The sequence below is a fragment of the Hippichthys cyanospilos genome, chromosome 1 (assembly GCF_059441005.1).
Source record: "Hippichthys cyanospilos isolate Australia breed blue-spotted pipefish chromosome 1, RoL_Hcya_1.0, whole genome shotgun sequence".
Classification (NCBI taxonomy): domain Eukaryota; kingdom Metazoa; phylum Chordata; class Actinopteri; order Syngnathiformes; family Syngnathidae; genus Hippichthys; species Hippichthys cyanospilos.
The window spans coordinates 711,392-725,833 of record NC_142369.1 but is presented as its reverse complement, the minus strand read 5'-3'; the positions used below and the strand labels follow the sequence as shown (position 1 = coordinate 725,833).

Here is a 14,442-nt window from a genome sequence, read left to right as displayed (position 1 = left end):
TATGTTGAAAATATCCATCTATTCATCTATCCATTCGTTTTCTATAAACATATTTATGCTAAACATGTAGGCATGTTCAGTCTGTTGAAGATAGGATGTTGTAAGCAGGTCACTAAAAAAAGTTTTCAATAAAAATTATATATATATATATATATATATATATATATACTGTATATATATAACTTTTAGAAGCTTTTTCTACTGGCTGTGTTTTTGCCAAAGAAGAGGAGCTAACACACTGCTATGACAGGAAAAGACGTCGCCAAAGGTGGTTTGTTTCTATTTTGACGCGAAGGCTTTTATTTTGAAGTTGTCCGTGGAAGCATGTGGCCACAAAGGCTGACCCTATCACGTTCAACCCGGAGAGACAAGACACCGTTGCTCTGAAATCACATTCCATCGCCAATTCGGGGCGCTAAAATCACGACTTAATGACACTGCCATTTTGTTCTGCCGTGCCTGTTGCCAGAGTTTAGCTCAGACTTTGGCATGAATCAGACGCTAGCTACCAATGCTCGAGGGCTTTATACTAGCTGGCAAAACCAGTCCCATTACCATTCAAAGACAGTCAAATATCGACGGTCAGAAAGTTGCCGTTTGCCCTGATCACTTTTAAACAAACCGGGCCCAATCAAACGTGAGTTCTGCGGTTCTGATGTCGCTCTGTCACATCCACTAAAAATCTCAGTATTTACCGAACTGAAACATTGTTTCTATTTCGACAAAGATCAAACAAAATGGCCAACTCCCGTTCAAGTTCCGGAGTTATAATTTGATTTTAATTTTAGATATCATTTTGACCTGAGAAATTGGCGCGCGAGAATAATTTTTTCAAACTTTCCAACGGGCGCGACGGAGCGAGGATTTTTAGAGGGGAGGTTTGTTGTCATTGAGGTATTAATTTAATTTGTTGCGGCTCTCGTAGCGATAAGGTGCCGGCGCTTTATCCGCGCGCTAAAGTAAATCATCTTTATCGGACGAGCTTTGACGTCTCAGTCACTGTCTAATAAAGCCGAGGGAGCACTTTGTTATATTGGCAGGAGTGCAGGATATTGACATGGCATTTTGGTGGCATTACGAAGGGCCTTATTGCTGTTGTAACAGCAGCGAGTCACTCGGCGCAGCCGGCTAACATGAGCTAACTCGCAAAAAAGCTTTGATTGACTTTATGAAGGTTAGATGGCTCTCTCTGGCTTGTAAATAACGGCCGTGGCATTAACAGCGACACGCCCGTCTGCGGAGCGATTTCTTCTTCTTTTTCACCAATAGAGTAACCTCGAGTAGCGGTTCATTCATGGGCTGTATTGGTTTTTTTTTCAAGCCTCGTCGAAACACTTTGTTAGTTAGTTACTTAGTTTGTGCAAGCTAGCAAGATTCCGTAGCTTGTTTATTGATTTAGTTAGCTAGATAGTTTAGATGTTTTCCAACTTTGCACTGCGTACTGTGTTGGGAGAAGAGTATGAAAAATCACGTATAAAAAGCTTTGTTGCGTGTTCCTATCAAAGATTTCTTCTAGACTGGGATAAAAGCGCTTGCGTTCGGCTCTTGACGGTTCGGAAAAATACATGTTTAAAAATCTTTTATCCCCAGTTTTAGTGACGCTTAAAGCTTTCCATTCAGATGAGCTCCTCCTTCCCTCCGATAGCGCTGTCAAATAATGCACACAGAAACCAGCAGACATTCCGCTCCTCTTCATTTCATAGATACCACCATCACTATTCCTGCACATATTTAAAAGTACATCCAAAATATTTTTTTTTTTTTTCATATCCTTAAGATCCAGCCTATTCACTTTGTCCCCACGCTTGTATCCAATTTGTCTCGGTAAGAGAGCAAAGTCAATTGCATCGCATCCACGAGCACGAGACGTTTTCGGAAAGGACGGGACGTCTTCTACTGATCACGCTAGAACTTAGTAGGCTAGCTCGAATGAGTCGCAAGATACCCACCGACGAGAAATGTGAAAATATTATATTGAAAATATTTTGCAGCTTCATCCGAGCCATCGGCGGAATCCTGCCGATGTTCCTGGTCCTGGCCTTTATGTACACCACATGTATGACCATCAAAACCTTGGTTCTGGAGAAGGAGCTGGGGCTCAAGGAGGTTCTGCGAGCGGTGGGCGTGCGCGACAGCGCGCTTTGGCTGGCGAGGTTCATCGAGAACATGCTTCTACTCACCGTTCCGTGCGCCTTACTTAGCGTCATGGTCAAGGTCAGTGGAAGGGAGGCGCGGAAACGGATCGGATCAGCTTCCCCGAAAGCCGACGTCCAAAATCGGGACCGTCGGGCGGTGCCTTGATTTCGGTCTGCGCTTGATGATGGCAAATCACTGGGCTGCGGGGTCAGACGATGGGCCGCGATGGCTTTTTCCCTTCCGTGATCCCTTTCTCTCTTGTGCGATTTATTGAAATTAAGATCACAGCGGCGGCGTTTGTTATTTCCCGCAGTTGCATCACCTTTGCTTTCAAACGGGCTTCCCGTTAAGCAATTAGAGCCATGGATATTTGGCACCGCGTGTGTTTGTGATCGCAATTAGAGTTGATTATCTGAAGGCCAGCGGGTCGCTATTTGGCGACGTGGCGTTAGTACAGCAACGGCGGCGCTCTATAAAAAAAGCCGAGACGGACGTGCGAAGCACTCGCGGCGACGGGATCGTTACGTTCCCTTGCGAGAGAGCGCAGCCTCGTGTTGCGGGAGGCATTCTTAATGATTTGGAGATGATGGCTGGTCCGCTTCGCCCTAATCAATTATTTGGCGGCATAATGGTGAAATGTGTCTGGTAAATAAAAACGGGTATTTGAACAGCTGGGCGCGGGGCAATTCCTCCCCCGTCAACGTAATGTGTTTGCAAGCCACCGGCAATGTGTAAACATTAATAACAATAAATCCGGTTAGCCGAGTGCCTCGGAGGAGCCGCGTGTATTCAAACGACGAGCTCTAAATGATCATTTCACAGCCCGCTTCGGTGCATTAATAGTAATGGCGAGTCAAGCGGTAATTATCACGAGGGTGCTTTCGGATTAGGTGGGACAACAACCCGCCACGTCGTCGTTTTTAAGCGCTTCCTCTAGCGCGGGCTGCCGTCGGCTTCGCTTGTCCGCGTTGCGTCTAATATGTTTCTCAAGGTTCAGGATGGATTTACAGCGCCGGTCGCTAGTTTATGCGTGAAGCGGCCCGCGCATTTGCTCATTTGCTGATTGATTCATTTTTTCCTTGCTCCGTTCGGCCAGAGGTGCGAGCGAGTATCATCGATCGGTGTATGAAGAAGCCGTGACAGGCTCCATAAAAGCCGTTTGTTTTGATATTAAGAGGCAATGCGGAGAATGTCAGAGTTGCGGCATTTGCTCGTGCCAACGGAACAAATGCAAAAATTTGACAACGACTCACTTTCTGCCTCCATTTTACAAATGCTTTGTTGGTCCCGTCACCACAACGCAGTTGTTCCGGGACCAAAACAACCGTTTCTTTACCGAAGGGCAAGAAAAGTAAAAAACTGGTCATGCCCGATCTCTCCTCAGGATCAAAGGCATTTTTACTCGTTCGTGTCTCGGTCTCGACCGGGTGCAACTTGCAAATTAAAACAAACAAAAACAACAAAAAAAAACCTTTCAAGGCCTGAAAGCGTCAAACTCAAGTCCTCGAGGGCATGCGTCCTGCATGTTTTCTAAGTTTCTCTTTGCATCACACCGGATCCAAGTGATTAGCTCATCAGTGTCATGATCATTTGACCCAGGTGTGTTGCAAAGACAAAACCTGGGAGGACTGGAGTCTGATGCCTTCAGGCCTTACGGGGTTAAACAAGCTACCACTGTTGTGATCAGTGAGGAATTGCAGAATTTGCCGAAGCGCGAGTGACTCTCTCGTGACCAGTTCACCTAGTGAGAAGAATGAGGCCCAACCAACAAGTCGACGCCACATTCCGTCCTAACGTGGAGCCGCGAATGAAAATGAAGCGGGGAGGTTGTTTGAGCAAACGCCAGCCCAGGCGCACGAGTTGCGAGGCCGTTTTCGGGGCCGCCGCCGGTACTCTTTTTGATCGGTCGAAGGACAAGCGCGCGGCGCCTCGGTGAAAAGTTCAAAGTCTCGAACTCGTAAAACGACCCGAAAGACAACTCGGCATCCTAATCAAGAAGTCACGGGGCCGCCGCACTCACAGGTTTGGCGTTTGTCCGGTCTCGGTGTGGCCCCTTCAGGTTCCTTCGGGCTCTGGTGCGCTCGCTTCCCTTATACATGACACTGGCCTGGATCTACTCCGTGGCCGCGGCGGTTAAGAGTATCGTTGGCGAGAAAGAAGCCAGGCTCAAGGAGACGGTGAGGATGATGGGCCTAAGGAGCTCCATCTACTGGCTGAGCTGGGCCGTGTCCAGTGCGCTGCCCTTGGCCGTCAGCTCGCTGCTTCTTGCGCTTGTCCTTAAGGTGATCCCTTTGATTGGGAAATGATTCCAGGAGGAGCCCGCGCCTTATTTTGGGGAGTCCCTGAAACGGCGGGAGCAAATGAATGTCTCGGTTTGTTCCCGGGGGCCCTTGGGTTGGCTGCCCGAGATGGCGCCGAGACAGCCCTCCCTCCCGAGTTTGACTCATGTCTTCTTAATCCGTTTGTTTTTGTTCCGATAACGCACGGGCAATAAATTCGCCCCGATTGTTCCGAAAACGACAAGAGTCCTTCGGGCTTTATCCTTTCTTGGCGGTTTTTGACCATCTCAAAATTCAGGCACGGGGCTCCTCCTTCCAATCCGAACGTAGCTTTGTCGAGCCAACGTTTTGACCGCGTCTTCTTCCTCTGTTGTCATCCCCAGTACGGCAAAGTGCTGCAGTACAGCGACCCCTCGGTCATCTTCGTCTTTCTCTTGGTGTTTTGCCTGACCACCGTCAGCCAGTGCTTTTTCATCAGCGCCTTCTTCTCCAAGGCCAACTTGGCGGCAGCGTGCGGCGGCCTCATCTACTTCCTCCTCTACCTGCCGCATCTCCTTTGCTACGCCTGGAGGGACGTCCTAAGTTTCGGAGCCAAGGTTGCCGCGGTGAGACGAGTGGATTTTTTTTCATGAAAAAATCGATTAGTTTGACGCTGAAATTTGTCAGTCGGGTAAAACCCTCAACGTTACTCTGGGCATCGCGTACGCTCACACGGAGAAAGGCGAGGGGCCCGTCCTGTAAGATGAACCATTGATCAACTTTCAGCCTTTCTTCTGTGACCTTTTTGACGGTGCCGCAACCGTTTGTCCTGGAGCCGTCCGTAACGCAAAGACATACGACTTCCCCGATCCTTGCGCTGTCGCCAGGGAGGGATGGCCAGGGAGGGATCGCCAGTGCGTGCGCGTTTCCTTCCCTGCCCGTTCCGACAACTCGCGTGGACGTTTTTCCCATAAGTCAAATGAATAGCGGCGATCAAAGTTGACAGCCGGTAATATTTTTCATGGGCTCCCGACGTAGCTTTCATCCTTCATCTGTAGTGGGCTACCGATGACTTCTTAGTCTGAATCCCTGGACGTGGAAACCTTTGAATGGACGGACTTTTTCTTGGGTTTTCCTAATTGGAAAACAGGTCTGGTCTGCTTGGTCAGCTGAGGTTTTTTTTGGGGTAGAATGATGTTTGGCAATTAGGTTGGGACATTGTTTGGGTTAAGTTTTTACGGTTTGGATCAGATATTAGGATTGGATGCAAGCCCGAAGCATTCACGGTAACGGGTGTTAAACAATCACCTCTTACCCCAACTGCCGAACACGATGCTACCCGACCGAGCAGACCAGTCCTGTTTTGCAATTTGGAAGACCAGTTGAAATAGGTCTTTCCGTTCACAGATTTTATTGACCGTGGGCAGGTGGCCCACTGCATGCATCGCCTGGTGAGAAGTAATTGTTTGGTTTTAGTTTGCCGCTGTTAGATACCGTCGAGTTCAAGTTGATGACAGTTTTCAGGTTTGGGGTTAAATGGCGGGCTTCAAGATTAGGCTTTGGATTATATGTTTAGGTGTAGAAATGAAGGTCGAATTTAAATTTGGAATGTAGGATTCGCGGTCAAGGTTAGGTCTGTGTCCCGCTGGACGTTGGAAAGTGCCAGCGAGGGTTGCAGCTCTTTTGATCTGGAGTTTGTTTGCTGCACAGTCAAGAAATGTTCATAATTACAAGAGCAATCCAGGCGAACGCCCGAAGCCCCAAAGCAGCACTTGCAAAGAGCCGCGACCCTCGCTGACCATCGCCGACGTTCGTCCCTCGGCGAGACAGCGGCTTTGAGATTCACGATGGGCGCGGAACCCTGCGGAAAGGCGTTTTGGGTTAGAATGAAGGTTTCCTCTCCTCATTTTAACCATTAATCTTGCTCGATTAGCTTTTAATTGCAATTAGCGGCAGCTTACAAGGGGAGGTTGACTTCCTCACCATTAGCCTTTAGCGAAAAGGCTCCCGCCCACTCAATACATAACACCTTATAGTAGCCCAAAGTGCTGAGCTCTTATTTTCTCCCCTGCTTCTCCAAGACGGATAGCCTTTTAGCCTGCTAATTAGCATAAGCAATGTTTCCCTGACCGCGCCGCTATCCAGATCATCCGGCACTTTATCAGGCCGTAGGTTTTTCCTCTCTCCCCAAGTGTGGATGATATTACAGCATGTCAAGGGATATACGCTCTCCCCTTACATTGTCCCTGATAATGAAGTCTTTAATCGGAGTGGATTTTTTTTTTTTTTTTTTTTTCTTTCACCTGGATTCCGACAACCAGATGGCTTCTGTGCGCAAAACCAGAGCTCCGGGCATATTTGCATTTGTTCTTTTTCCTTCCGAGGTAGCAATCCTTTTATGTCCCAAGAATACCCGCAATGCATCTCCCTGGCAATTTCATATGGAAAGTCCTACCCAATTATTCAGAACACCTCGGGTTGTGCTTTTTTTTTTTCCTTGAAAGCGTTATGTTGTAAAGAAAAGATGATGGCTTTCATGTATTGAGTCCATTTCTGTCCCAAGAAGGCATCGGTGTCAAACTCCGGTCTTCGAGGGCCGGTATCCTGCCCGATTTCGATGCTGCTCTCTCCGCCGCGCTTGATTCGAACGATTAGGATAATTGTAAGCTTCTGTTGAGACAACTGATATGCAAATCAGAGAGAAACCCGCAAAGCATGCAGGATGCCGGGCGTCGAGGACTGGAATTTGAGACCTATGTGCTAAGGTTATGGTTATTTGTAAATTTGACTGCTTTTGGTATCATTACAGGCTGTTTACTTATAAGGGGAACTCCCAAGATGCAACAACTTATACTTTACAACCTTTTCGTTCGACCGGTTTCAGGATTTTGTCCCGGCTTACTAAGCACAATTGCTCAGGTCTCTGTTTTTGTCATGTTTGTTGGTATTCCCAAGAGACAAACCGTGGTTCCACTTGATCCTCCCGCAGCCTTTGCTACTTCCCAACAAGCAAAGAAACAAACAGAAAAGAGGGTTAACCCAGTGACTAGTCACTGAATCCGCCGGCCCAAAGGCGCTGGAAATTTGTGACGGTTTGTCTCGCGAGCCGCAGGAAATGCGTCTTCCGGAGCACAAATGCTGCGAGCAAATGAGGCGTGAGGCGGCAGCTGGCAAGCAACACGATGATGCAGAGCGATAGGCGGCAGCGACTAATGTTTCATGGGCAAAAGCGTCACTGGCAATTTCCCCTCCGTGTAGGATTTATGATTTGTTTTGAATGGCTATGCAAAAGCGTTTTTTTTATGGGTGTTCCCGAATGCGGCGCGGCATCAAACAAGCTGCGTACCTGTGCGCTTTGCCGCCTGTAAACAGTCACGCAAGCGCCCGCTTCCTGTTTTCCCCTCAGAGTTTATTGTCCTGCGTGGCGTTCGGCTTCGGCTGCGAGAGCTTCTCCAAATACGAGGAGCAAGGCGTCGGCATCCAGTGGTCCAACATGGGCCGGAGTCCCGAAGAGGGCCAGCGATACACCTTTGCCGTGTCCGTCGCCATGATGTTGTTTGACGCCGCCCTCTACTGGACGCTCACTTGGTACATCGAAAATGTCTTCCCAGGTATGCGGCTTCCAATAACTCATATTATGCTAAAAAACTCGCTGTGATTCCAGTTAGCCTACAAGTATATTCAAACCAATTTGCAAGTATGTTCCGTTTCCTACCGAAGATGTTTTCTCCGCATCGCTAGCGTCATGCTGCTCTATTGTTGCCGCAACGGCATTATTGAATAATATTATTATTCCTATTCCAACAACACGATTACAATTGCACTTTGATCCCAGGGCAGTATGGCATCCCCAGACCGTGGTACTTCCCGTTCACGGCCTCCTACTGGCGCGGAAGGGCCTCCGTACCGGATGACCACCTGCCTAAGGACGGTGGCAAGAATGGCGGCAACTTGCACAACGGTAACACGTAACCGCACAAACTCGCACAAGCGCGCTGGTGTGCACTTTTTTTTTAGCACATTTGAAGTGTAAGACGTGCAGGTGACTAACATTAGCGCCTTCCTCGTCACGTCAGGTGATGATGGCACTTTTGTTCCAATTAACATTCCGGCCTATTTTTGGTCCCGTCGTTCTTAACAACGTCACGTCCTATTAAACTTCCATTTGTATCTATCTTACATTTGCTCTCTTCCCTTTTCATGACAAAAAGATGACTTTGTTCTGAATATTAACCTGAAAAAATGTTTGCCTTTGATGTTATTGTCTCTATCGCATTATTCTTTTATTTCTTCAGAATACCTGGAGAAATCAGACCCCAGTCTAAAAGTCGGTGTGTCAGTACGCAACTTGGTAAAAATCTACAAGACCGGAAAAAAGCTGGCTGTGGACGGGCTAAGTGTAGACTTCTACGAGAACCAAATCACGTCCTTCCTGGGTCACAACGGAGCCGGAAAAACCACTACCATGCAAGTGCCTAAGAGCTTTTTTCATCGGGCGAGGGAGGCGTTCATTTGGTGGATAATGTATGCAGCCATGTTTTTATGTGTGTGACTGGAAAGGAAGACCTATTGGAGAGAGAACCAATTGTGTTTGAGAAGCACAATTATATTTTATGTTGCTGTAATGTTACCATAACGTATTGGGCCAGATAGCTGAGCGTCTTGCTCATTTTATTGCAATTAAGTTGACTGGGCTTCATGTACATTCAGAGAGAACGTGAAATAAAAACGAAATGAGCATTAGCCATCGGTAACAAAATGAATGCGGCACAAACGACTAGCGTGGACAGGTATATGCATAAATGCTAACATTAGCTAGCGATTAGCGATGCTAAACAAGCAGGTTCGCGATCTTTTTATATGCTAATTAGACCATTAGCATGCCTATACACTTGACAGAAACGATATCTATAACACTCAAAACACAATACTTACAGCCATTCCTTTCGACGGGGCAAAGAAGTAACAACACAAAAGCGATGTCCGGCTGGACGTAAGTTAGCTGCAGCGCCATGCGTAAGCACGGCTTACGTTCTACCCTTACGAACAGCGACTTCCTGTTTGCGCCTCCAAAATAAAGTAAACAACGGATGCCGACCGCACAGAACAAAAGTATGCGTTTGTCGACTCAACAACGCCACACCCAGCGTGAAACGCAACACACGAACTACCAAACGTCAAACAACAAAACATTTCTCAACAAATAGTACTGTGGGCAGAACAGCAGCCATCACGTGTGATACAACAGCCAAAAAAGTCTGTTAAATTGAAGTCAATTCAGTTTGTACCCATTTTTTTTGACAAAAAAGGGAGACATTTTTTACGAGGGAAGTCAAATAAATGTATTTTTGATAGATGCACACAGTATGGAATGTGCATATTAAAGGGGCATGATCGCAGTTAATGCCCTTTTTTTATCACGATAACTCGGGGCTTTGTGTTTATTTCATCAGATGACGCTTTCGAAAAATAAACGCCTCACTCAAATAAGTCGTGTACTCTCGTCTACCAGGGATTAAAATAGTCACAAAGTGTGATTCACCCTGTTTACATCTGCGTGTGATGACTATTATAGAAACGTGGGCATGCTTTTTTCTTCCTCATAAGAAAAGCAAAACCTGTTAGTGTATTTGAAAGAGGCGTTTATTTGTTTTCATAATACTAAAGACGTCCTTCCGTTCAGGTCAATTCTGACAGGCCTCTTCCCGCCAACGTCGGGCACAGCCCTCATTAATGGCTACGACATTCGCACGGATGTGGATGGCGCCCGGCAGCACTTGGGCATGTGCCCGCAGCACAACGTCCTCTTCAACGAGTAAGAAAAAACAAAACAAGAAACACGTTTTTGTTTTTTTGCAACAAATGCAACACTTTGCTCATTTTAAGTTTGAACAAAGGGTCAGACATTTTTTCATTCACGTTTTCATTTCACAATTTATGCTAAAAAATGATATCTTTTTACACAGTAATATGATTTCATCATATTCTCAGTTTTATTTTTTTACTCTTTTGCTATTTTCCATCGGCAGGCTAACGGTGGAGGAACACATTTACTTTTACGGGCGTCTGAAGGGGCGGAGTGGATCTGAGATGGATGCCGAGACGGAGCAGATGATCCTGGATGTGGGCCTGCCGCACAAGAGGCGGGACCTGGCCAAGAACCTGTCAGGTGAGATGATAACCGAAACAGCAGAACTTTTCTATTCTGTCCCAAGTCAGATTGGGAGCCCGGGTCGTCCTCTGATGGGAATAGTGTTTATGGAAATGATGTTAAGAGAGTAAAACTTCAATCTCAAAAAGTCTCAGAACTCATTAAATCCCAAAGACGTAGTTTGACGTTTTTTAAGAGTCAAGACTTTTAATCCCAGGTACTCCTATTTTTCAAGTGTTTGGCTAAAGGAGGGTCTAAATAAAGATTGTATCATAGGAATCTATCACTGAAGTCACGATTACCTTAATTACCTGAAGTGCTCAAGTAATCAGTTACTTTAGTACCCGCAGTAATCAAATGCTTTAGCGCTTCAGTACCTGATATAATCAACTACTTTAGTTAGTACTTAAACATACAAAATAATCACCTCATTACACTTAATTACCAAAACGATCAATTTATTTAGTACTTAATTATCTAAAGTTATGGATTAGTTTAGTACTCTATTACATCATGTAAATGATAACTTAGTCAACGATTGGAGCTTAAGTTACACTGGCGCTGCATTCATTGACCGCTTACAATGTGGAAAATCTGAAACACACTTGACCCGGAACGAATATGTAACTCACCGGTATGAACATAAGAAAAGATGAATCATTTAGGAAGATGAAATGTATTCAGTTATGCTCGCCAAACCGTCGGTGTATGTTATTTTATACACGGTAACATGAAAAATACTAGAATTAAGCTTGCGTCTTAGATTCGGGGAATTACGGTAACGCGTTCATTTTTTTCAGATTTGAAATGGTCAAACTATTACGTTCGCAAGGGCGATCCTTTTCGCGCCATCTGTTTTCCGAGCCTGACGAGCGCCAACTACAAAAACTGTCGGCGGGCTGCGGCGGACCGCCTTTCTTATTATGAAAGGAAACTTTGCGCGGATGCGCTCACACGCAAAGGGACACCTTTCCAGGCGGCATGCAGAGGAAGCTGTCGGTGGCCATCGCCTTTGTCGGAGGATCAAAAGTGGTCATCTTAGACGAGCCCACGGCGGGGGTGGACCCCTACGCCCGCAGGGGGATCTGGGAGCTGCTCCTCAAATACAAACAAGGTACGGCGCCAGAAGCCGCAAAGTCGGAGGCCTTCCCGCTCCGAGCCGCGGCCGCCAAAGAAGGCGCCGCCGTCGCTTTTCCCCGCCGAACCCGTAAGGCCGCGGGTAACTCTCCGTTTCGTGGCGAGCCGCTCTTCCGCGTCGGGGGAGGGAAAAAAATCCCGCCGTTATTCGGTCGTTTCAATTTGGGGTCTTTTCCTCCCATCCGGAAGAGTGGGTCGAAATTTCTTGGTTTTCGGCGAGGGGCGGAAGATCGGGGAGGCGTCGCGGTGAGTGAACGGCAAAGGTGGCCGCGCCTCGGCGGGAGGTTCCTATGGCGCTGCGGCGCGCCGCACGTGTTCATTAGCGCGTATGGCGGGAATCTGAGGACGGGGGGTGTGCGCGCTTTGCCAAGTGAAACCAAAAAATGGCACAAGCGTGCAAAAAATGAGGTCTCCTTTGAAACGACCGTGAGTTGTAAAGAATTCGACATCCGCATACGATCAAGACTTGAGAAAATACGGCATTTTCCTTCGTCCACCCGCCGATGATTTAAAAGTTGGACTGCGTATTGTTCTGCAAAAACAAGAAAAAACGTTTTGCAGTAGTTACGAACGTTTGCCTTAAGAAAATACGACTTTTTTAATAGTACAAACACCATTATATTTTTGGTGTAATTGTGAAAAATAAAACTTTTTTCAAAAGGCTGTGACTTTTGTACTAAAAAAACCTTTGATTTCAGTAAGATTACAAATGTTTTGACTTTATTCTCCTCAATCATTTGCGAGTTTCCGTCTGCGATTATAAATTCAAGTACAATTGATTTTGATTTTCTCTCATTTTTCTCAAAATATACTTCCTTGTGCGATGAGCTTTTTCCTCGAGAAAATAATAACTGGAAATAGGAAAGAACTTTATTCTCCTATGAGCGGAACTCTTGAGGAAGGCAGAAGTCTTTTTCACGTAGTGGCTTGTTCATCGTACCGGAATAATTTTCATGAAATATCACAGCAATCGGTTATGGTTGACAAGGCTTCCCCTCCAATGGTAATCGTGTGATTTTGCTCCCTCACTTTGATGCCTCTCTTTTCTCCCCAAAAAGAAGAGGAGCTAAAAATAAGCCAGCCTGTTGCATGGTAACCCAAGTCTCCATCAAGATTTTAATTCACGCCCACGCGCGCCGCACTGCTTTGTTGCCATGGCGATCGCGGGCTAAAAGTACCCCCCCAATCTCCTCAGGCCGCACCATCATCCTGTCCACGCATCACATGGACGAGGCGGACATCTTGGGCGACCGCATCGCCATCATTGCCCACGGCAGGATGAGATGCTGCGGCTCGTCTTTGTTCCTGAAGAAACGCTTTGGCGCGGGCTATTACCTGACGCTGGTCCAGGTATGCGCTCATGATGCCGGCCTTTGTCAGAAAAAAAAGAAAAAAAAAAACATCAAGCGGTGTATCTGAAGCTTGCCAGGAGTTTAAATTTTGGATGGAGTGAGAATTAAGAAGGAGCACTCGAGCTGCTGTAAACCACAGCTCACAGTCGGATGCTCACGCGCAGACAAACTGGTCAGTTTATATTCTTGCGAGTCAGACTTTCCATATGATTGTGTGTCCACGGTCAGAACGTTTGAGATCTTTGCAAAAACAACTATTTTCGTGGGATTTTGTTTTTTGAATGATTTGAATTCTAGAATTTTTCTCATTGTTGTGCAAATACCATATTTCTTTGTATACAAAACGTGTACGCCATTGCACGCATAAAAGACATTCTCATGAATTGCTGGGGTTCCGAGTAAACGTGGCGCGTCAGCATGTTGCTCCAATGCTGCATGCCAATGGAATAAGCTGCCTACAGAAAGGAAGTGTCAATGCTTTGAAATCCAGGTTTTCAAAAAAGTTTTTACATAAAGCATGTTTTATATTTTATTTTATAAATAATGCATGTACATTTTTTCAAATTTCTCTGGGGTTTTGAATGCTTTGCTTTGAAATGGTGTTTTACCTCTGAATGTTGTTTTGTAAATAAGCAGAGCGAGTGACTTTTGTGAAATGCACGACACGACGATAGTTTAGTAACTAGCAATAGCAACTTTATCCTCATATTATGAATTTTCTCTCTTGGGATTACAGCTTAATTCGAAAAAATGTGTTTGAATCCCCATTTGAACAGTTGATCGCCGTCGATCGGGATCGAACGCGAGCGTGTTCGGCACGTTCGGCTTGAATTAGCGTCATTAAGTGGAAAAACGCGACCGGCGTTAATTCGGTTAGCGCCAGGCCGCAGTTGTCGGGGAGTCGCCGTTCATCATACTAAGTGGCCCGACGGGTCCGCTTCTCTGATCCAATTGCGGCTCCGGCAGGAGCGGGATCGTCCTTCAAGGGGAAACGCCGTCCGCGACCACGACGCCGCGGGGATCGGAACCCACGACCCGATTCATCCCGCAGGTACTAGATGAATGGAGTTCTCTCTTTTCAACCTGATCGACATTTGTCCCGGAAATGAATAAATAAATCAAGACGTTCAAGGTCACTCTGATTATTTTTGGGCCGGGCAGATTTGACGGCTCTGGTGCATCGCCACGTCCCACGGGCACTTTTCTTGGAGCGTGTGGGCCAGGAGCTCACCTACGTCCTGCCGTACGACGGCGCCCGCGACGGCACGTTTGCCCGGCTCTTCCGCGAGCTGGACCTGGCCATGGCCGACTTAGCTTTGACCAGCTACGGCATCTCCGACACCACGCTGGAAGAAGTACGGCAAACGATAATACTCGTTCCCTTAAACTTCAAATCACACCCAAAAAA

The 14,442-nt window shown here is 46.6% G+C and overlaps 1 protein-coding gene and 1 long non-coding RNA gene across 4 annotated transcripts in view; one reads left to right on the top strand and one right to left on the bottom strand.

Moving 5' to 3' along the window:
* Positions 1 to 14,442, top strand: part of LOC148428507 (phospholipid-transporting ATPase ABCA1) — a 63,940-nt gene that overhangs the window by 22,319 nt on the left and 27,179 nt on the right. For 2 of the 3 annotated variants that reach the window (XM_088432080.1, XM_088432086.1), the window contains exons 15-25: positions 4,196 to 4,418; positions 4,799 to 5,020; positions 7,801 to 8,005; positions 8,230 to 8,355; positions 8,690 to 8,861; positions 10,078 to 10,209; positions 10,424 to 10,563; positions 11,522 to 11,659; positions 12,878 to 13,032; positions 14,001 to 14,085; positions 14,196 to 14,389. In XM_088432080.1, coding sequence (XP_088288206.1) covers positions 4,196 to 4,418; positions 4,799 to 5,020; positions 7,801 to 8,005; positions 8,230 to 8,355; positions 8,690 to 8,861; positions 10,078 to 10,209; positions 10,424 to 10,563; positions 11,522 to 11,659; positions 12,878 to 13,032; positions 14,001 to 14,085; positions 14,196 to 14,389 — 1,792 coding nt within the window. Of the gene's footprint in view, positions 1 to 1,991; positions 2,215 to 4,195; positions 4,419 to 4,798; positions 5,021 to 7,800; positions 8,006 to 8,229; positions 8,356 to 8,689; positions 8,862 to 10,077; positions 10,210 to 10,423; positions 10,564 to 11,521; positions 11,660 to 12,877; positions 13,033 to 14,000; positions 14,086 to 14,195; positions 14,390 to 14,442 lie in introns of all 3 variants that reach the window. The other variant, XM_088432081.1, reaches the window with a different exon arrangement.
* LOC148428508 (uncharacterized) lies at positions 12,381 to 14,437 on the bottom strand. Its single transcript, XR_015867677.1, has 2 exons — positions 14,266 to 14,437; positions 12,381 to 13,053 (listed from the first exon to the last, which is right to left on the bottom strand). It is a non-coding gene; the product is annotated as an uncharacterized LOC148428508 (long non-coding RNA).